Source organism: Drosophila montana, unplaced genomic scaffold (genome assembly GCF_035044405.1).
Source record: "Drosophila montana isolate Dmon_TW-CO22-7 unplaced genomic scaffold, ASM3504440v1 contig_3257_1, whole genome shotgun sequence".
NCBI classification, from domain to species: domain Eukaryota; kingdom Metazoa; phylum Arthropoda; class Insecta; order Diptera; family Drosophilidae; genus Drosophila; species Drosophila montana.
In genome coordinates, this window is record NW_026998140.1 from 2,621 (window position 1) to 26,474 (window position 23,854).

The 23,854-nt window shown below is 38.0% G+C and overlaps 1 protein-coding gene and 1 long non-coding RNA gene across 3 annotated transcripts in view; one reads left to right on the forward strand and one right to left on the reverse strand.

The window, feature by feature from the left end:
- Nucleotides 1–2,319: 2,319 nt before the first annotated feature.
- LOC135433988 (probable cytochrome P450 310a1) lies at nucleotides 2,320–4,922 on the forward strand. Of its 2 annotated transcripts, none has more exons than XM_064690311.1 (6): nucleotides 2,320–2,964; nucleotides 3,025–3,147; nucleotides 3,203–3,384; nucleotides 3,455–3,685; nucleotides 4,241–4,498; nucleotides 4,581–4,922. In XM_064690311.1, exons 1-6 carry the CDS (start codon nucleotides 2,480–2,482, stop codon nucleotides 4,784–4,786), a joined length of 1,485 nt encoding a protein of 494 aa, XP_064546381.1. In that variant the 5' UTR covers nucleotides 2,320–2,479; the 3' UTR covers nucleotides 4,787–4,922. The 2 variants fall into 2 exon arrangements, with proteins under 2 accessions (XP_064546381.1, XP_064546380.1); XM_064690310.1 differs by having other exon boundaries at nucleotides 2,321–2,964; nucleotides 3,449–3,685; nucleotides 4,581–4,920.
- Nucleotides 4,923–7,187: 2,265 nt separating this feature from the next.
- The window catches only part of LOC135434030 (uncharacterized), a 47,047-nt gene continuing 30,380 nt past the window's right edge, over nucleotides 7,188–23,854 (reverse strand). The window contains exon 3 of the long non-coding RNA XR_010437169.1: nucleotides 7,188–7,229. This is a non-coding gene — a long non-coding RNA (uncharacterized LOC135434030). The remainder of the gene's footprint in view (nucleotides 7,230–23,854) is intronic.

The window sequence follows — 23,854 nt, forward strand, 5'->3', positions numbered from 1 at the left end:
CAATTTTGGCATCAATTCGAGTGCATTACCAATTTGAAGTGGACGTAATTGCTAACTGGATTGTGATTAAATGTTTTTGCGCCTTTGGCTGCCAATTAAGAGAAACACAACAACACAGAACATTAAATAGACAAATGTGCGGGAATAGAAACTGAGGAAAAGCACGTGGGCTGAGCCGTTAAAGTTGGTCTGAGATCCTTAAAATAAAAGCGAGAATATATATCTTTATATAAAAGTATTCATTATTGTATTTATTTATTAATTGATTTAAATAAATGAATTGACAGCAAAGAGTTCTGGTGTATAAAAACTTAACTTTATAAAAAATAAATATTTGCTCTAGTTAAAAAAAAACTTTTAACATGTTTTAATCTCAATTTATAGACAACTTTTATGGAAACTATTTTAGTTATATATTTATTTTATACATTTAGCTTATATTATTTATTATATTTCTTATTTAAGTAAATGAAATGTAAATATATGCAACCATAAATGTTTATTTAAGTTGAACTTTGGGTTAATAGCTGTCAATACCCTATATGAAGGGTAGAACAAAAGTGCAATCACACTTACTTTTCAATGTATTCCTATTTAAAATCAACATGAACAGGCAAGTCTATATTGTAGGCTATACAGTACGCTTAACTATACGATTTTCAAGAATTGTATAGATGACTTATCAATATACGTCACATAAGATAAGTTTAGATATAAAAATATTAATCTCAGTATACTATTTTAGTGTACTGTCTGCAATACAGGGCATTTGTTAGTCGAGCACATTGTATTCAAAACTTTCTTGTTTGCGTCTTTTCAGATAAAAAGATATTTAGTTCTAATCTAAAGAGTCGGCTGTGCGGTAAGTTTTTCCGCTCGCAAATGTGGAAAATCATTTACTGTCTACCTAGAAGTGCAAAAAATGTACCTGCAGTAAAATTGGGTTGTGAATTTTGCCAGTACCTAAACGAGCGACAAGAAATCTAAATCTAAATATTTGTTAGGATCTACTTGGGTATTCAGGGGAAATTTTGTTGATAGAGCAACAGACATGGGAATTGGCTGGAAATTGTGGAAATTTTGTAACATCCAAATTCCCCTCGAAGAGCAGACCGCAAGCAGGTAAAAGCAGAAGAGCTTACTTTTAAAATCGCTGATAAATTTGAGTATGTTAACATTAGATTATACTTCACAAAGTACTTCCTAAGTCTTATTCTAAGGCACTTTAGTTTGTTTCTATCAAATTTAAAAGGCACTTAAGATATAGATATAGCTTATACTCTTTTGAGCTGGCCTTGGCTTGATCGTTGGAAGGTTTTTTAGTTCTTCTTGATAAAAATCTTTTTCTTTATCAAAATATCTTTACTTATCTTGGTTTTTACTATTTTTTTTTTATACTTATATATATGCGCACAATTATATTAATATCGGAAGAGAGAATTGGTGCCAAAATATATTTATTTTATGAACAAAAATTTCTCTTTTGAGTACACTCAGCAACTGTGAGCTTCACTCCTAGCACATCTGCAAGTCACGGCATATAGAGGTTCCTTCTTGTTTTCAGTTTCCAATCGAACAAATATATAACAAATATATTGAAATATGCCGCGATTTGGCTGCAAGGGCATTTAATCTTCGATGTGCTGTACAGCTGTTTTATTGTAGTTATTGTTTTATTTATCAGCAGTGCAATCAATTATATGTAGCTTAGTTTTGAGTGCCTCCCCATCCAGACATTGTCTCAGACAGTTGACATTAAACGCTGCTCGGGATCACAGACAATTTTCGCACCAAGGTCAGTTTCCAGTTAGCCCTGATCGAAAAAGGCAAAAAAAAACCCTGCCACTTTAGACATAATACAGGCAGAACACGCCAGATCCAGTTTTTTGAGGTATGTAGTACAACTAATACCGAGTGTTAGTTGCTATAGAAAGTGTATACATAAATGATGAAATAATTATATACAGCTTATCACTATGGAGGCTGCTGCTGCAGTGCGCCGGAGCGAGAGGGAGATATGTAAACAAAAAACTGTTCAAACTGATACTGGGCACTGATAATAGCAAGAAGCAGAGGCGCCTGGTACAGCTGCTGCTGTATAAATTACTATCAGGACGCGGGCAGAGACAGAGCTCATTATCAGCCGCCTGGCTGCGAGAGAGTGAGAGAGCGGAAGATGCAGAGAGATATAAAGAGGGATTGAGGGAGAGAGAGAGAGAGGGAGAGAACTGGAAGGGCGATAGCAGTTGGTTTCTTTTCAGATTTTTTTTTTGTTCTGCTCTCACAAATTTTTGATATTTTTGGTCAGACAGAGCTGACTTGTTGCCCCGAGGAGCAGAGCAGAGCAGAGCGGACGATCGAGCCGAGCCGAGAGACTGAGACTGAGACGTGACTTTCGGATTGTGCCACAGGCAACCTGTCATAATTATCTGGGATACGCGCACTCAGTCAGTCCATCAACGTCTGCTTGTGCCTCAACATGTGGCTGCTGCTGCCGATACTCGTCTACTCGCTGATCTATCTATATGTTCGGCACATCTATAGCTACTGGCGGCGCAAGGGCTTCCCAGGCGAGACGACCGCATTCTCCTGGCGCTATTTGAAGCAGTTCTATCGCCGCGAGTTCCGGCACGTGGAGGCCATATGTGAGGCCTACCATCAGGGACGCGATCGTCTGCACGGCATCTATTGCTTCTTTAGGCCCGTGTTGCTGGTGCGTAATCCGGAGCTGGCCGGCAACATATTGCAGCAATCGAATGGACATTTCAGTGAATGCAAATGGGATTATGTGAAGGGCTATCGGCGCTTCAATTTGCTGGAGAAGCTGTCGCCCATGTTCAGCTCGAGGCGTTTGTCGCCGATGTTCAACAATGCCCAGCACGTGGCCCAGCACATGATGCAACATTTGCTGGACAGGGAGCAGCAGGGCAATGTGGAGCTGGATCTGCAGCGGCTGCTGCGAATGTGAGTAACAGGGACAAATCAAGTCCAACTCAAAACTAAACTTCTTGAAACCTCTCCCAGCTATGCTGTGAACATGATGGGCAATCTGGTCTACGGCCTGGATGTGAACAACTTTGAGCAAACGGATCACATACTCAACAGCTATGTGCAGCATCCCTCGCAATACGGCATGCTGCAGTCCTTGTAAGTATCCGTGCAGCGTCTCACTTATTCCGTAATAAACAGATTCCATGCCTAGCACTTTGAGAGGCACGCCACAAGACTCGAGGCTAAGTAGTCGCCTCAAGGACCTCATCAAGCAGAATGTGGAGCTGCGCGAGCAGAGCGGCATCATGCGCAAGGACATGCTCCAGCTGCTGGTCAAGTTTCGCAATGGCAACGATCTCGCCAGCGACAAGTGGCAGGTCGATCATGCATTCGGTAAGTTGCCCTCTCTCTCTCTCTCTCTCTGTCTACCCTATAGCATAGCTTACGTCTTTTTCAGCTACAGAAGAGGACAAGCTGATGTCTGTGAAACGCCTGGCCAAGGTAGCTGAGGATCTGCTGCACTCCGCCTTGGACAGCATTGCTTCGACCATAACGATGACGCTCTACGAGATCGCGCAGCAGCCGCTGATTGTGGAGAAGCTGCAAACTGAGATTAAGGAGCTCAACTTTGTGGATGGTCAGCTGACGTTTGAGCAATTGGAGGAGCTCAAATATATGGAAATGTGTCTGAAAGGTGAGCATATTAAAGTAAATTTACTTTGGCTTTATCATACAATATAGCTTACGTTTAATCATTGTACTCCTTAAGTCTTATCCCAGTCAAAAGTACTTTAACTTCATTCTATTTATAAATAATCGTACTGCATGAAAAACGTACTTTTGATTCATCCCATTCCTTGCATAGCGTACTTACGCTTCATCACAACTCTCGAACATGTTGCAACTCGAGCAGTTCGAACTTCAGTTAAAGAGTTCGGGTTTGATGAATCGTCTATTTGAACTCGAGAGTTCGAGTCTGACGCTTTTCGCTTAAATCGACTGAGCTTATTGCAAATTATTTATCCTACACTCGGGTCTAACTTAGACAATCGTAGGTCATTTTAGAAAAGCGTGATTTAGCCTCCTCCCACCACTTTAGATTAACTTCACGCCTAACGTAGCATACTCTGAGGTTACCTTTAACCCTTTACCACTTACATAACGTCCCTTAGGCTTTATTGTGGTTGCCATCTCAATTTGAGTAACCTTCATCAATCCCAACTAAATATCCCATTGTTCTGCTCCACAGAAACCCTTCGCAAGTATCCGCCAGTGCCCATTATAGAACGCATTTGTCGCAAGTCCTACACTTTGCCCGGCACCAAATTCAGCATTGGGGAGGGCAAAACGCTGATGGTGCCACTGCTGGCCATACAACGAGATGGCAAATACTTTGGAGAGCCACTGAAATATAAACCACTGCGTTTTCTGCATGACAAGAGCCAGGATATCGGACAGCGACGTTCGGCCTTCGTGGGCTTCGGCATCGGCGGTGCACAATGTGCGGGTAAGTGGCGAGAAGAAAGGTATTTTTAAAGGTGAACAAAATTAAGCTGTGTTTTCCCCTCATTCGTTTTACGTTTCCGCAGCACAAAACTTTGCCAAAATGGTCATTAAGCTGGCGCTTGTTAAGCTGCTGCAGAACTATCATCTGGAATTGGATGCGAGTGCTACAGTCGAGGTCTCACATCTGCCGGCGCCGTTCATAAGCTCCAAGGGCGGTCTCAAAGTTCAATTAAAAGCGCGTGCAATTTTAACACAAAGCAATTATCTTAAAAGTTCAAAACAAATTTAATTTATGCAACACGTGACGTATTTTCTTCTCTCTATATATATATTTTTGTATACTTTTCCAACACTTTATTTGGGTATTGTGTTGCTAGCTGTGAGCACCTAAAAATATGCCATAAATAAAATCAGTAAATAATGACCTGAAATTGCGTTGTTCTTGATATTATACCCTGTAACCAATGCGAATACGTAGAAGAGAGCATATAGTTTTGGGCGAATGTATGTTACAGGTGGGAGAAGACGTCTGCGACTCAATAAAGTATATATATTTATATTCTTGATAAGGACGACGAAGAAGACGTCGAACTCGGAAGCTAATTTTCAATATACATATGTCATTAACTTTTTACCATATCGATATATATCGATTTTGAGATTTTCTATGTATAACTTGTAAGTCGTAAGAGATAGATACGCCCAAATTGCTATGTAAGTATTTATGTATTAAAGGACAAATAAACATCAAAGTCATTGAAGAACACATTTTTCATATTGTGGGGGGGGGAAGAAGAAGCAAGGCAGCTCGAAGTTGGGTGCAGGGTATCGACTAGTCGGGCACTCTAGATTTAGAACACTTTGACTTGTTGTCTGTTCATTTCGCCTCGTTAGCAACGTGCACAAAGCCAAAGGTCCTTGGTCCTTGTGACGCGCACACGCTGCGTATACGCAACGGCGTTAAATTAGACATTCCATGTGTTTGTTGTTCGTGTTGTTGTTGCTGTATCTGTGGGAAAAACTCATCAGGCGTAAAAGACATGTTCAAGCACATGAGCTTATCATTAAATTTGATTTGCTTTATTGCCAATACACATGACATGCGGCATTGTCTCATTGGCACCGAAATGGAAATCTGGAAAAGTCGCATAGACACAGCAGCCCCTCGACCCCCCCAAAAACCAACCAAGGCAAAGTTTCGAACATCTCACTTAGTTGGCCATTAACGAGGCCACAATTAGGCCGCATTATGAACTCATTTATCAAGCTGCCAGAGGAAGAGATACCAGTACGAAAAGCAATTGCAATCAGTGTAAAGCATTTTGCAAAATTAACAACCAGGCTAAGCAATCGCCGTCAACCCATTCCAAGTCTTATGACCGAGACATCAAATTAATTGAGCTCTGTGGGTGACCAGAATCAGAGGACAGACTTTGAACTTCGAACATAGAAGCAGCGGGCAGCGAGCTGCTTGTAATGAGCCGGAAATTGTGTGCCTTGCTTCTAATGGCAACCGAATTATTAATTGCGTATACGCCTCCATGGACAAGGCCTGACTCGACTTATTGAAACGCTTTAAGCCAAAAGAAGACGCAGATGAACAGGTGGCTGGCGAAATTAAACGACTACGCAATATTCTGATGATTAAAACAGACGAAAAGAGTTCCAAGGATTACGGAATTCCAAACTTTCTGAACTATGTATATGCATATATAATATAGTTATATAATATTATACAAATAAAACTTATCTGCTTTCTGTCAGTATTTAAGATTGTTTAACTCTAGATATATAAATGATTGAGCTGTGTAATGTTCTTATAATCGCTAAGTAAAGCTCAAAAATAACCAAATCGATCATTATCGATTTCTATGAAATTGGGGGTTATCGATAATTTAAAATCTCTCAAGTTAACTCAAATAAAAGGAGGCTTCTGCCTCGATATTTATCGCTTCCGATATTGAATTATACTTGGTCTGCAAAATATTTATCGATTTCGATTAAATTGATAAATCGATAAATCCAATTGAAATTCGAGCATTACACACAACCAATATACCCCCTTAGCACTTTGCGAACAGCGCATAACAATTTAAAGAGCACACCGAATACGTGAGTTTTCAGTTACAACAACAAGAAGAAGAAGAAGACGAGGAACAGAGCTCTTCACATGCACTGACCCAGTTGCCACATGTCGAGGCACCGAATATAAATTGCTTGGCAGATTCGCTGCAAGATTTCCTCGTAGATTTGCCCAGGCCCCCTAGAGCCGAGGGCGTACAAAATAAAGCGATGCCCTGGCATTGTCCCGATTACATTTAAATATAACACATTGCATATTAAGTGGTCAAAATGCCAGGACCTCCCCCCCACCGAACTCCCTGTCAGCCCACTTGTTAAGCTTAAAGTGCGCGCTACAAAGCAGCCGACGCGGCGTGAAATATGCGAGCGCATAAGAATTTCATTTAAATGAGAGAGAGACACAGATAGTGAGAGGAGGCGAGAGAGAGGAAGTGGCATAAGTTAGGACATATTTCTCTCTTGGCGACATTTGACATGGAAAAATTACTTAAGTGTTTGCTAATTTTTTATGTAAATTTAATTTTTTCTTTCCTCCATTTTTTTGGCGCATAATTGCCATGTGAAAAACGCGCTGAAAGAGAACCCCAATTAGCAGCGTATTTACTTACCATAATTTAAGATTTAAGCTTTGCTCTGCAAACAAATTCCAACTGCAAAGAGGAAAGAGAAAGAAAATGTTGAAAGTTATTACGATTTGTATTGCTAATGAGTTTGCTTTATTAAATATCAAGTGTTATTTTAAGATACTTGGTTTTTTTTTTGGGTTGTAGACAAGTTCGTTACAAATAGTTTGTTATTGAATAACAATTTGTAAAAGTTCATTCCAGCAGTTTGTTATTGAACTTTTGGCATAACTTAGGCAAAAAAAAAAAATAAATTCAATGAAAACTTGAACTGCATTTGGTAAAAACAACAAGCGACAAAAGAGAAAGATACAAAAACAAGCAAGTTAGAGTGCTTTAGAGGAGTGTGTGCTCGACTGGGAAATACCCTATACCTCATTTTGCAGCTATCATAAATGTGATAAATTACAGAGTGTGTGCTATACAAGCGTCTATTTATTAAATTAGGACTATCTACCTCTTAAAAGCGTCGAGATATGCTCAAATAAATCAATCGATATTTATCAATTTCATTGAGGCAAGGCAATATAATATATTAAAAGATTTATGTACCTTAAAATGTGAATGCCATAGGAGAACTATAAGATTCTAGCTGATATGGTCTCTGGTATCACATGCTCCTATTAACACAGAGATATACAACCCTATCGATACTCATCGATTCTGTGAATATCGACTCGTTTATACGAAGAGAGAGATTGACATTGCTTCAGCTGTTCATCAGAGAGAGTCGTAGAACCTTACCTATGCCTGTGACATACGTTCGCTCTAAACCATCATGCCCATTCTCAATAGCTACAGGGTGCACAAAAAATGTAACGACAAAAAACTACACGATCTGACATAAAAGGTTATCAGCGACGTATCTTTTAATTAACCAATTGACATATGACTTTTGTCTGGCAGCTTGTTGTTCTTCTGCTTCTTCATATTTTTACAACAATAGATGTTGTTGTTGTTAAATATTGTTGGACAAAAGTTGTGCAAACTTTTGAAAACTTTTTCAAGCCAACAATCAGTAGACAAAGCGAATTCAATATTATATAATAAAAGAGATTAATAACGTGCGGGTTTTCTATAAAAATTTCTCTGCACATGAAATTTTAAGCAGTTGTCTAACTTGTGAAATCTGAAGAAATATTATGTCATTATAAAGAGGCGGCACCTAGCTGAAATCTCTGTCCCTCTTAAGCTTTACAAATGAGTTCTATTCACTTTTCCAAGTATTTTATGCGAACTTAATGAGCCAAGAACTCAGCTTTTGTTTATGTTCGGCTGAAAAGTCATTTCAACTGGAGAACTTGGCGCTTGTGCATTAAACTTAAGATTTAAAGGTGTGCGAATAATTTTTGTGGCAACTGTATGCGGTTTCTATGGGATTTGACTTGAAAATAAACAAATTGTACTTTTTATTACAACGAAGCAAAATAATGTTTTTAAAAAGTGTTGAAGCACTACAATTTTAGATGAGATTTATTTTATAGATGTTTGTTAAGTTTGCTTTAAGTTTTTTTAGTTTTGTTAAAAGCTATTCTTGCAAAGAATTCTTTTTTACAATTTTTATCGTTCACTTTTAAAATTACATTCAAAATATAGAAATAATATTTATTTCGAATCAGTCTAAGCTTGTACTACTTCTCTCTTCGTGTTTATTTGCTTAACATGGACACGCACGAGTTACAATTATTAAACACGAACACGATAATCGCTCCACACCAACTGCATAAATATAAGTATATTCTTTTTGGTTCCCACTCAACTTGAAGTCGTCTTAACTGGGAACTCTGAGCATATTTTCTGCATATTCATTTTACCACTTCTGTTAATTCGACACTTAACTGTGCTCCGGACTTCAAGAGCGCCCAAGCGTCGACCCACGCGACCTCAGGGCGACACAGTAATAAAAATAAATAAGCGTCAACCGTTCTTTACACACATACACACATACAACCCATATTATATACTTATATACACTCTTTTTTCATTTTTGTATTTGTTTAACAATTAAATTCTGTGTGTATTTTTATCATGATGATCTTGGTGTGTAAATGCTAAGCAGACAAACAGAATGACAAATTGTGAGGGACAATTGTTGTTGTCGTTGTTGTTATTGTGCTCCTACTTAAATATAATATGTATGCAACAACATATACACTCGAAGAAATCAAGAGCATTTCGTACTTAAATCAAATTTAGGCAAAAACTAGCCGAACTAATTTTAGAAATTTCAAATAAAATGAAAAATGTTTGATAATAATGATCGAAACTGAAATGGAAATTTCCATTCAAAATAAAATTAATATAATTAAATTAAATTTCTAAATTAAAGCAAGAAATATTGGTTAAAGAATTTAATTAAAATACATAAATAAGAACACTTCAAATAAACACAAGATTCTTTTTTGAGGAAATCTAAGTCCAATTTAAAAATTTCCAAAGACAAAAGACTTTTTTACAATATTCAATCCAAGAAACAACCAAAAAACTGTGAGCTTTCTTTTGAGAGCAAATCATACTCATTTTAAGTGTAAAATGTCTTATAATAAGTAAGATATATTCTATACTCATATCATGGCTGCTTTTTGCTCTCCAATAAGTATAGTCCACTTATTTCAGGACTGCTTTTTACTCTATAGTCTAATTTTGATATCAAATTTCATAAATTACTTAGGAATTTTCAGAAATAAAATATAAATACTTGAAATTGGAAACAAAACTGGTATACTTTAATATATAAAATCTATACATATAAATTAATAATTGTTCTCTAAGTGTATTTATATACATAACTAACCCCATCATCGTCGTTCATTTGTAATACAATAACTTTTCTCCAAGTGTATTTGTTTTGTAACTCCCATCATCCTCATGCATTTGCTATACTATAACTCCCATCGTCCTCATGCATTTGCTATACAATAACTTTTCTCTAAGTGTATCTATGTAGTAAACCCCATCATTCATGCCTACAATAAAATTTCTCTAAGTGTATTGTAGCAGTGTAATGTAGCAAACCCCATCATACTTTTCGATTAGTGTATCAATGTAGTAAACCCTATCATTATGCATACAATAACTTTTCGCTAAGTGTATCTATGTAGTAAACCCCATCATTCATGCATACAATAACTTTTCTCTCAGTGTATTTATGTAGTAAGCCCCATCATACTTTTCGCTAACTGTATCTATGTAGTAAACCCCATCATTCGTGCATACAATAACTTTTCTCTTTCATCATCGTCATGTTTTTCTAATACAATAAATTTTCTCTAAGTGTATTTACGTCATGCACTGGCTCTGTTGTTGCATTGGATTTCTTGATTCCCGGTTAACTTCGCTGGTTAGTTAGCTCGTTTGCCGGCTGTGGGGTTGACTTTTTCAATTTGTGTGCGGCGTTGCATACACATATATGTGTAATTGTCGCTGCAACGTGCAACGTGCAACATGCGGCAAAAGATGACGCGGCTGCTTCTTTTGATGCTGCTGCTGCTTTTGCTGCTGCTGATGTTCGGCGTTGTGCGTGCAGCTGTTTTGCTGTTTGCTTTGTTTATGCTGTTTGTTTTGTTTGTTGGCCTGGTTCTCGATGTTGTTGTTGTGCTTGTCACAATTGTTGCTGCTGTTGCTGTTGCCGGTGTCTGCGCACAGTTGCTTTAATTATTGTCGCAACACTCGCCTGCATGATTGTGTGTGTGTGTGTGTGTGTGTATGTTTACTTATTTATATTTATGTGTATATTTATATCTGCTTCCGACTTTTAATTAATTTATGTATATAGTATGTGTGCTTCTGCCTTGCATTCCCCGAGGCGCTTAAACAGTGCGTTGAATTCAGCCAACAGTCCGCAAAAGAACACTTCAATTACATTTATTTACAATGCACATCCATACAAAAAAAAAACAATGCGAATTAAGCAGTTAAAACCAAGAACAACCAGAAATTACTGCACAAAAGTAATTAGCAGGCAAAGTAAAATACATGTACATTTACTTTACGTGTGTGTGTGCAGGATTAAAGCGCTGAAAAACTAATTTTTTATATAACGAATAATTTATGTTTGTGTGAAATTAATTAATAATTGACAAAAAAAGTTGTACATAAAAATATTTTTGGTCTGAATATTATTGTCAAAAGGAAAAAGTAGAGCAAGCTTTTTAGTCATATTTACTATCTAAAATCGCAAATGTATCTGCAAGGCGATACTTTTTCTCATCCGACAGCAGAAACGTCTTCAGGGTACACTTAAATATTATCAATATTATTATTGTTATCTATTGTCATCTACCAGCAGAATTGCTGTCAAATTATTAATGCTGTTAAGTATTAACGAAAAATGTTTGAAAGTCGCAAATGTATCTGCCAGGCGATAATTATTCTCATTCATTACTCATCATTGAAACTGATACCTTAATATTGAAAACATTATTATTAGTTAATCTTAAATATAATATATCTTCCAGGCGATACCTGTTCTTATTAACTAGGCGATACACCTACCTAGGCGTAACGCCTTTATGTATCCCCAAAATTATCTTTCGCCTTGGAAGATAATAGGGCGAAATGTTAGCGATAGTTGTGATGAGCTGCTGTTTGGATTTGCATTCTTTTTGGCTGCCCAACATTCCCAACCGAAAATTAATATATGTGACCTATTTGGCAGGACTCCAGGCACACTTCGATTGAGGTTATGTGACCGGGGCGCAACTGTACTTTTTAAAATATATATTTATGCCAAATCAGCGCAATTATGAAGCGTAATGCAATAAATTGTTACAAATTGTGATTTACTCGCGTCATAAATTCAGAAACTGTTGCCAAATGTGCGAAACTTTCATTTAAATTATGCATTGGCCGTGCCAGAGGGGAGTGGAGAGGGGGTGAGGGGGAGGCGTGCCAAAGTTTAAATGCGATTATAATGATAATTAATTATGCATTTAAATTAATTAAATTAGCACGCACAGCGAATCGCGGACTTTGCATAATGCCAGCTAATGCTGCCGCAAATTCAATTGTATTTCCAGATGGCCAATAAAGCAATTGGTGCTAATGTTGTTGTTGTTGGTTGTTGTTGTTGTTGGTTGTTGTAGCGCATAAATTAATAAACATAATTTACACCTGTGTATGTTTGCCCATAGCATGCCCCAGAAATGTGCAAATTATGAATTTCAATTTTGAACAGAGTTACAAATTCACGCCCCCAACGAAAACTCGTGAATTTCATTTTTTTTTTCGTTTGCCAAAAATATTAAAATCCCAAAATGGCATGCACCATGTTGCTGTTATTGGTGTTGTTGTTGTTGTTATTGTTATTGTTGTTGTTGTTGTTGTTGTTGTTGCTATTGTTGTTGTGGTTATGGTTTTTATTCTTATATGGTCTTTCATGTGACAAACTTGGGCAATTTCCGTTGCACGGAAATGTGCACAATTTAATTCCTTTCCCCCATCTAATTTTGTTAAGCCCTAGCAACTACTGGGTATTATAATTAAGTCTACAAATATGTAACAACTTGATGGAGACATTCTCGGACTTAATTCTTATGCTCTGGTTGCCTTAAATTATAAGCTATTTTGATAAAATGTGTAAATATAAATAAATTGGTATACTCTTCCATGGCTAAATTATTAAGTAGCTTATTATGCAAGGAATATCTTTTCCAATTTCAAATATCGTTTGATATTGATGATTTTTAAAATTTTTAAGCATCAATCGAAACTTATATGAGCTAGGTAACTTATATGAAACTTATATGAGCTAGGTACAGCAACTTTGGTATGCAGATTTACATATAGTAGTTGCCCCTTCCTCCGAAATAGCAAAGAATCTCATCTGAAAGCTAGACCCTTCCTCTTTGGAATTCACAAACAATTGGGTGTCATATTTAATCCCTGAAAGTTGTACTATAATCGGATAACAAATACCGGAGCTAAGTAGGAACGCATTTCCCACGCATTGTGCTTAGAAGAAAGCTGAAATTCTTGTAAAGGCAGCTTGTCTCTAAGTTGAGGGCATCTTCTAGTCGTTCAGTCCCGCACAAAGCGCTCTGACTTGCTTTTCCTGCAAAAATGAAGGCATTTGCAGCGACATCTTTTGGTCGCGAAGCCAAGCAGAAGCTGTTTAGATGTTAATGTTTGATGGTTGTATTCGAGCACTTAGATCTCCCCACAGAGTTGATAATTTTCCGCATGAGTTGGACTCTCGGTTGGCTCGGTGCTAACAACTTCACTTGCTGTTGCTTTTAATTAGAATCAGAAAACTTGCCACAACATGAGAATCTCGCTGAGACTTCGTTTGCTTCGTACGCGCTTTAAGATAATTTTTGCCGTGAAAACATAAATTCAACTTGTTTTTATGTACAGGCACACACACACACACAGAGACACACGCACACACGCACACACGCTTTTGGGCAGACCTTCCATTTTGGGAGCCACAGTAATGCCTGCCTCCCTCCCTCCCTCCCCCTCCACAACCCCTGGCACATTGAGATTTTCTTGGAAAATTAACAGCACTCGTGGCTTTGATTTATCGCGATAAGCGGATGTGTGTATGTTTTACATTGTTGTTGTCTTTGCTGTTGTCGCTGTTATTGTTGCTTCTGTGTCTCACAGCGTACATTTTAGATGGGAGGGTGGCGAGGGGGGGGGGGGGGTAGCTCGGTGCTTTGGGGCACACAGATTTTGGCAGCACGTTGCCTGCCTCTCATAAACATGTGTATGCAGATTGACTTTGGCTTGAATTCGGTTATTTTTGCTTTCATCGCAAAAGAGCTGACATTAAACGGAAATCCTGTCTCCAGATTATCATCAACTTTCATAGCCTCGACGAAAGACAATTGATAACAAAATTTAAGGCATTTAAATTGGAATTCATATAGGTATTAAGATCTATCTTGAACGATTCTGGGAGTGTTAATTTAACATATTTAGACATTTTTATAATGACACGAAATGTGACTTTTAATAATTGGAAGTTCCTAAGGAATCCTTTTTAGATATTCATACCATTTTGATATAACATTTTTTAATTCTTATAAAGGGTATAGTCATTCCGTCATGAAATGTGAAGGAGACATCTCCGACCCCATAAACTATATATGTTCTAGATCAGCATCAACAGCCGATTTGATATATCCATGTCCTCCCGTCCGTCTGTTTGTTTCTATGCGAACTATTCTCTCAGTTTTAAAGCCAGAGTCTTGAAACTTGTCGAAACCGGACGTATCGTACCAATATAAATGTATATATATTCATATATCTGCTAAAGGAAAGATCCGCCGAAAAGTAGGTTCTTTCATGGAGAAAATATTTTCTTTTCATAGATATTATAGTAAGTAGTAAAGAAAGTATTAAATTTTCGACAAGCAGAAGATATCCTTACTTTCCCGTTTTTACTTATTTTGCCTAAACTTTTCTCTTTTAATCAACAAATTGAATTTCATATAAACATCCATTTAGTCAAAATATCTTCTTAATTACTTTGTTTTTCTTTTAAGTAAAAGTCGAAACTTTAAGGACAGTTGGCTTAGTTTTCAGGTAACTCTCGACCAATTCGAAACTTTACGATATTAGAGCTTGCGCAACTTTTGTGCAACATTGTGGATATATGCAGCAGTTGCGTAATAAACTCAAGTTTTCACCTCTGACCGGGCAACTAAGAAACTACCACAACAACAACAACAACAAGAAGAAGAAGAAGACGAGCAGCAATTGTGCGATTTCTTTGGTGCTCTGCGACTCACACACATCGCTGCACTTGAGATGCAGTCAAACTTCCAGTTTTGCCAGGCTTCTTCTTCTTCTTCTCGTTGTCGTTGTTGTTGCTGGTACAGTAAACATTGTCGTATATTAACCAAACTAACGATACGAGCTGTGCGTTTGCGGTTATGCAAGTAATCTCCGAGCCAAGTTAACTTCAATATCTAATCGTCAAGCGAACCGCCCCTTCCCTCAAAGTGCACTCCACCAACCTAATGCCCCGTTGAAACTTTTCCCCCATTGTTGTTACATTTTGCCCAGGCCAGAAGGTAACTGGCAAGCGGCATTCATGCGCCTCCTCCTCCTCCTCCTCCTTCTGCTCCTCCTTCTCCTCCTCCTGCGTCACAACCTAATCAAATGTTACATGGAACCAGCAATTTTTATTGTTGCTGCCGCTGGGCAAAAGCTACAAATATATTTATACTCTTGAAGCACATGTTCGTACTACATACTAACTAGAGGGAGGCGACGACATATGCTAAGATATACACTGAAAAAATAAGGGATAAGTATTTCTGGCTGTCTTTTGGACTTTGCTGAAACTTGATTGCACAGGTGTATACAAAATATATATAAATATTTAAAATATATTTTGTAGGAAATTCTAGGCCTAAAATTTAGAACAGATGCCTTAGGAAACTATTTATTTATGTATGTACCTTTAGTAAGGTAAGTGCACGATAAGATCGGGTATTGGCAAATTCCACATGCGAGTGTGGAAAATTCGCGGAATATGATTAAATGCAATTTTTTTTTACCACCCGATCGACCTTAAGCTATTTTCAGCAATATTTGTGAAAACTAAGTTAAGAGGAGTTTTACACATTTCGCAATGTCTACACTTGCTGGTAGGGTCAAAGAGCGAAGGAAGACGAAGGTTTGGGTTCAAACATTTACCAAAGATCTTTATGAATAATATATTTTAGCTTAGAACTCGTTTGCATACTATGTGACATGTTACTTGCTTTTATTAGAATTAATTTTTCAATTTTTCGTCTCATTCGCATACTTTTTTTACATTTACATATCCCACAAATAATCCATGGTTACATTATCTGTTTACTTACAATAGGAAAACAGCTTCTACATATAAATCTATGAAAATATGACATGCTGAATCCAGTCAAAAACTTCATCAGCTTAACATTTTATCAACCACAAATTGCACATGTTCTCCATGGTCACATTTTATGAATAAGTTAGAAGTCTGACAGTTCTATTTAGACTTTAATTTATATAAAAAAATAAGCCCAACTTTGGCACATTTCCTTAACATGCAACAGCTAACAGCTGTCCTCCATGGTCACATTTTGACTTTTTCATTAGTTAGTTAGAGGTCTGACTATTTTACTTAGACTCATTCTTATGCATTTCAAAATTAGTCTAACTCTAGATTTCCTCATTTCCTCAACATTCAACAGCTAACAGCTGTCCTCCATGGTCACATTACCTCATTTATATTAGAAAGTGCCTGATTTTGTCTTAAATTAAAGTCTCTTCTTAGCTGTTGAAGCTGATTAAGTATTCGTCATGCCTAGTCACATATTTGCGTATGTGCTCCATGGTCACATTGTCTATAAGCCCTAACAGGGAAATAACTTTAGTTGGGCTTAAAAATAAAAAAAAGAAAAGGTTCTCTCTGTGTGTGCGGATAGCGGGCACATGTGCTGTCGTTGTTGATGTTGTCATTTGGTCGCTTTTGTTGGGCCGGGCCCCCCCCCCCCCCCTGCAGCCCTTTGTAGGTGAGTTTGCCCCATTGATTTGATGCCGGCGCCGGAAGGCAATCGAGCTGCGGTGCGCTATTTGTGCTTGGCTACATGGTATCAACTTTAACTTTATTTACGTGCTTGATTAAAAGCTGGCGGCAGGCAACCAGCCGCAGCCCTGTCTATGGGGCTATCAATCCAACTGAAGAGCCGCCCCACATTTGACACCTCTAGCCCGAGGGGGAGGAGGGGGGGGGGGTGCTGTCTATTGTTATGACGAGGTAGCTACCGATCCCAGGCGCTTATCATTGTGCAAGCGCGAACTTAATTGAACGACATTTGACACAATTTAAGAGTTTGACTTTGTCGCCAGTTTCTCAGTTTCTCAGTTTCTCTGGCTCGTCTCGAATTAGTTTCACTTGTCTCTCGGTCACAAATCCCACGCGAAATTGCGCATCATCAGTGAGAAAGGGGCAAATTGAGTTGGAGACAACAGTTGCGAGTTGTGTGGAGCTTGTGACATGGAAACCCAAAAAACAAAAAAATTAGAAACTAGAAAGATATGGAGTTCCTCTAGATAAGTTGCATGTGCGGTAGGCAAATGTCATGCCACAAGCCAGCAGCGATTGCATGCGCTGCCGTCTTTGGGTGCTTTCCACTGATTGCAAAACCCAAGTAGAGCTTTTCATTTGGCACTCGAGCAGTGGCAGCTGCAGCTGGAGCTGCCATGTTGCAGCTGCAACTCGAATTCAGCAGCTCTTAAGCTTGCCATTTGCAACATGCAGCAGAGGGCAGACAGCAGGCAGGCTGAAATGTTGTCAATGCAACTTCAGCAGCAAGTTCAAAGCTCAAAGGGTTTCGGAGTGGCGTCCAAAACTCTTCCTGCAGCTAGTCGTGGGATTGAGTTATGAGCACGGACTGCAGCAGCAGGAGCAGGGGCAGGCGGGGCATGCCACATAAATGAGATGAAACTCAGGCAGCAGCTGAGACCTCAACAGGAGTTGCAAGTGCAAAAATTGTGCATTCTGCCTGGCATCAAATGAAATACTATATTATTGTTTTTCACTGGAATTAGAAGCTTAGCAGCTTTTCTTTAGTGCATACGAAATACATACGAAAGGTGGGAAGAATTCTGTGAAAATCAGGATATTTTAATTCAGAGAGTGCAAGTTCCATAAATAAATGATCAGCATATGAGTAAGAACATATCTATGGAATCTATTTTCTTTTATATAATTGAAGTCTTTCATTATTTGACAATAGATTAACAAGTTAGAAGAGTTTTGACTGTATTCAAGTTTACCTGGAAGATCCCTACTCTATCGTCTTTTCCTAAACAGGTAAAAAAATTATTTTGCTTGTTAAAACTTATCTTAGCCAAATTACCAGTTGTGCCTAGTCTATTCCAATATCAAGTATACATTTTATATTTTCTTAATATTATATAAAGTATATTTTTATTTGAATATATGTTAACAAACTGCGTTAGTAGAGCTTTTACTGCATTCAAGTTTACCTGGAACTTCGATACCTTAACGCTTCTCCCTGAACAGGTGAAAAACTTATTTTGCTTGTCAAAACTTGCTTTTGCCAACTTTCCAGCTGTGTGTCTTATAACTCTTTTCCAAAATCAATTTCTTAACCGATCCCTCACATAAGTTCCATCTTTCCACCAAAAATATCCCACTGTCTCTCTCTCTCTCTCTCTCTCTCTCTCTCACTCTCTCTCTCTCGCTCTCTTTCTGCGCCCTCTTTCTCCTTCCGCCTGTTTCAGTCATTTCTCATCGCAGGCGGTTTAACTTTTCCACGTGAATAATGTCATCATAGCGAAAAGTTATTGTCTTACGCGCTGAACTGCGCTTCAGCTGTGCCCAGCCCCTTTCCCTCCCCCCCGTCCCTCCCCTCCTGCCACTGTTGACTTCACCCCTTGCCATACAGTGCGCTGCATGTGCTGCTTTATGTTGGCTGCTATTTTGAGCGCATCATCAGCGACGTCGTCGAGTTTATTATGCAACGCCAAAAATTTAGTGCCATTTGTTGTCAACACGATGAATGCAGCAAAAACAACAACAACAACAACAATAACAAAATAAGCAGCAAAGTTTTACGACAACAATGGATGAGTTTGGGTCTGTTTTGGGGGGCGTGGGGATTGTCAAGCGAATTGCGCTGCATTTGCGCAGTCATTGTAATGAGTTTCAAAGCAGCAGCAGCAGCAGAGGCAGAAGCAGAGGCAGCACGGGGGCAGCAAACATCGTCTGCCACATCGAATGTTGCAATATGTAAAATTAACGGCGCAGCTGCCAACGAAGAAGCTGCAGAATTTTCAGTTTCCCCCATCCCAGAAAAAAAAAAGGAAACCCCAGAAAACAGTTGCCTTTGTTGGGAGCTTGCAGAAAATTTGTTAGCAACTAAAATGTTGTACCCTTTGAAAATCAGGCAGAATGGGTATGATAAAGTTAAGACAATATGTGTAACAGACAGCAGGAGGCATCTAAAGGTATGTATAGCTTATTCCCCATTAGAAAGATAGGATCAGTCGATCTGCCCATCAATAATATCATGAGTACTAAAAAAATTAGGAAACTTAAGATTTGAATCCAGTTTATTGCAGAACCAGTTTATCGCATACCTCAATAACTTTTCCATGCGATAAATATCGATTTTTTGCCCAATGTTTTTCAGCATATCTCGCTAGATATTTCCAATTTTATATAATCGTTGTATTCGCAATTAGATATGGTAGAAAGTTCGACAATGTCTTACAGCAATAAGCAGCTAAGTACAGGGCATATTCTAGTCGAGTACTCTCAAATGAAGCACTCTGCGTTGATCATTTTGGTCAATTTGTGTTTGTTGTAATTGACGTCTATTTAATCATGGCCTCTGTGCATGATAGATGCCATTGCACCTAGTCCCCTGCTCCCCCTTTTACACAATACCCCCTGTCATCGTACCGGTTGCAAGTTTGCCGTTTATTGCATTTCGCACGAGCGTCAAAAAACTCATAAAAATAAACAGGAGAGCTCCAATCGAGAGTGCACGACTAGGAGATGCTCTGATAATGGGTAGAGGTAGCCAAAATGTGGGATAAAATATCCTACATCCTAAATTTGATGTCTCTTGCTCCCAAAAGCTTCAAGATAAGGTCAATGAATAGTATGTCGATGTCGATTTGAATAGATTTTATAGAAACGGGTCGATCCTTTCCTTATAGTCTCTATAATACGGGACGACGGACAAACATACGGATATAGCTAGATAGACTGCCCTGTTGTTTCTGATTAAGAATATATATTCTTTTTGGGGTCAAGGAAATCTCCTTCTGCCTGTTACATAAATATGCAGAAAATCGATACACCCGTTTAAAACATTTCCAATTGGTGCAGGGTATACAAGCTGACGTGCAACGCATGCGAATGCCAGCCAAAATGATTGATTGATTAATGAACTGACCAAATTGCCGTACAGACATTATTGTCGTCCAATTAATGCCATGATAACAATCAAATTTATGCTAATCGACGCCATCAACTGACATTCAAACTTTTACAAACATTCAAATCGATCCAAAAATTCCAAATCAAAAACAAGATAAAAGTGAAATTCCATGAACGTTGGGGCACATGTTGCGGTTTTTAGCCTTTTTGGCTTCTGAGCGCCACCGCAGCATCCATCAAGCGCCGGCGCTGGACACGCCGAATGCTCTACGAGATCAATGCTCGTGAAAATCAAAAAAATCCAACAAAAATAAATAAAAATTGAAAATAAAAAAAAGAGTGAAAGTCTATTATGTGTGTGTTTGTTATGGGCAGGCGAGAGCCATAAGAAATGCCAGCGACATCTGCAGCACATCGCAAAACTTTGAACACCAGCTCAAAGATCTGCGCCATGCATGTCAAATTATTTACAAGACTCAGTGTGTGGCAGCCCGCAATCGATTGACCACGCCCTTTAAATCAACTGACTTAGATTCATGTATATCTATTTATAGTGCACAAGACAATTGATTTAATTGCACTGATTGATTGATTGACTGACTGCTGAGATACCCTGTATAAGGGTTTGAGAGGAGCTGTAGGTGTCACATTAAGTGCAGCCAGCAAAATTGTAAATAAATTTAGGTAAGTAATTTTATTTAAGTGATTGATTGATTGACTGACTGATGAGACGCCCTGCAGAATGGTTTAAGAAAATGTGTAACTAAAGCATTCATTCATAGTCAGTGAATACGACACGTGTACAAATAAGTAATATTATTGTACTGATTGATTGATTGACCGATTGATGGAACACCCTGAATAATGGTTTAAGAAGAGCTCTAAAAACAGCATTCAGTGTTTCAGAAGAAGTGTACATACAGTACACAACCTAGCCAGTTAAGCTATTCGAATGCAGCGATTGATTGATTGACTGATGATAATATAATATAAGCACTTATTGATGTACTGCCCTACACTGAAATTTACCACCTAAGGGCACTTTTAATTTCATTTGCGTTCACCTCTGTCTTACTTAACTCTATACTTTATTCGTACAGCCTGCTTACAGCTTCAATAGCTTAATATACCCTATAAAGTAGCTGTCTAGAGGGTACTTGAACTTTCTTTTGACGCCCCAACCTTAATAAGCGCATATTGTGTGGCCTTTTCCGTCACAGCAAAGGCCAGCAAAAGAAAAAATGTGTGTTAAATAAGAAGAAAAAATAATTAAAAACATAAAAAACACAATACGAATACCATAAAATGTCAGTTTTCTGCCTCTTCTTAGTTGTTTTTTTTTTATTTATATTTTTTTTCGGACAAGACCTTCAAAAGCTGAAAGCGAAAACTTTGCAATTGCTGAAGATTTGGACTTCTTTTGGAAGACAATGGACAAACACACACACACAGTCATCCGTTGTGGGTGTGATTTTATAAATGTAACGGCAACAATTGTAAGCCTCTTGAGCTGTCCATCAATCCAGCCATAAATCAATCAGTCAATCAATCAATCGCCCAAACACTAATTAGCATGCAATTCACTAAGCAATTGTAAAGTGCGACTTTGATGTCGGCGTACTATATATAGCTGATTGTTTTTGATATGTATATATATTATATGTATATATATATATATATATATAGTAATGCCTCGTAATGCCCACATTCAAGGGCTTTGCAAACGTGACGCGCTTTACAAATTGCAAACAATTTCTTGATGACTTGCAAAGGTCGCGCATTCACGTTGTCGGAATTAACGCGCTTTTGTTATAAATAAAATGTATATATATTATATATTTGTGCACATCAGCTTTGATTTTTTGCTTTACATTTAGCGAATCTGCGTTAATTTTTACACAAACACACACACTGAGCCAGTGAAAGAGGGCGTCAGGTAAGAGGCGAGGGAACAAGTTCTGATGCCCAGAAATTACTCTCAACTGCCAGCAAAAGTCTCCCGAAATAAAACCGGCTTCAAATACGCACGTTTCCTGTTCATATGCAACCCGTTTTTGGTTATACATTTTTTTCTTCTCTTTGGTGCCTATCGCATAACTCAAAGGCATTTTACAGCGCCCAACTCTCTGCACTCGCCCAAAAAAAACAAAAAAACAAAAAAAAACAAAAAAAAAACTAATTAAAAACTCTTGTTTCAATACACTATCGGGTGAAAAACCGAACCGACTACATTCCAATTTGATGTGCGCTTTGTGATAAGCAACAATTTTCGATACTTATTATAAATGGGCAGAATGGGTATGATATGTTTGATGAAGAGTATGTAAAAGGCAAGTGTGACCTTATACTTTTAGAAATATATGTGTAAATAATTTGAAAAAATATTCTTAAAGGAAACACCCTGCACTTTGGTGTGCACACTCTTTTTTATGGCATTTTGAAGCACTGCAAATTTCTTAGAGATCGGACTATAAGCACCGAGTCAAGGTTGAGTGAGGGGTAAAGGAAAGAAGATGCATAGCCGCTGCTTGACAAGCGAAGCTTGAGATGTATATTTTTGTGTATGTATGTATAGAAGGCAGCTATAATATTTGTAATGGGTATCTTCTAGTCGTTCACTAGAAAACTCTTAGTTGCACGTTTCTGTTTTATTGATGTGCTGCACAGATATTGTTGACAAACGTAGAGAACACACAAAACGAATATACACGAGCCAATAAAAAACACACACAACACACACATAATATACGTATGCATGTGTGTGTGTGTGTGTGTATGTATATGCATATAGATATAGTCCAATTCACTTTGTGCCAACTGCAGATGAGGCAAAAAGAGTGGCCCAAAAAATTGAGTTGACTTTCAGCGTCACGTGACATTTTGAATGCGAGCAGCACAAAACATATCCAAAACAAATTTATTTTTTTGGCACATAAAAAATGCCAATCTATGCAAATAAGTGGCACACATCCATATTCCAGCCAGAGCCCGGCCAATACTTCAATATTTCAATATTCTATGAGCTACGCACTGTCAAGATTTATGCGTGTTTTTCATATTGACAGCATTTAAACAATCAACAGCTTTATATATGGTATACATACATATCTATTTATTTATGTTTGCCATGGCAACTGCTGTTGATTAAATGTGTCAGAAATTGTTATTAAATTTGAGATAGTGTGTATTTGATTTGCTGCAAGCATATTGAGTTCTTGTGAACTCCAACTAAAATCTTTTGCCTAAATATAAAAAAGGAAGAGGTTCTAGTCGGGAGCTTCCGACTAGGGGATACCCTGAACCCTCTTCTTCCAACAGGCGATAGGTATAAAATTAAAGATACTTGATATATATATGCTATTCTGGAAGCTGCATGTTTAGTTTGGTAACTCTAGCTCATATTATTTACCGAAATTTCCCAGAAAACAGGATTTCGATATCGATTTTTATCGATAACTTGGAAACGGGGTAAGTTATCGAATATCAGAAACAAAATCGATCTGCGCGGGGACTAGGAGGATCTACATTGCAAGTCTCTAGCTCTTATAGGTTCTGAGATCCTTGCGTTCATACATACGGACAGACGGACAGACGGGCATAGCTAAATCGACTCGGCTGTTGATGCTGATCAAGAATATATATACTTTATAGGTTTGCCTGTAACATACATTTGCAGGAATACAATATACCCTTTTTACACATTTTCAATGGGTTCAGGGTATAAAATAATAAAAAAAATAAAAATAATTTGATG

What these genes read in the sequence shown, in the direction of transcription:
- LOC135433988 (XM_064690310.1), top strand. Translation starts at nt 2,480, where the DNA reads ATGTGGCTGCTGCTGCCGATACTCGTCTACTCGCTGATCTATCTATAT. An exon ending in GCAGGTCGATCATGCATTCG is followed by an intron (nt 3,385 to 3,448) that starts GTAAGTTGCCCT and finishes CGTCTTTTTCAG; the next exon opens with CTACAGAAGAGGACAAGCTG. An exon ending in CGGCGGTGCACAATGTGCGG is followed by an intron (nt 4,499 to 4,580) that starts GTAAGTGGCGAG and finishes ACGTTTCCGCAG; the next exon opens with CACAAAACTTTGCCAAAATG.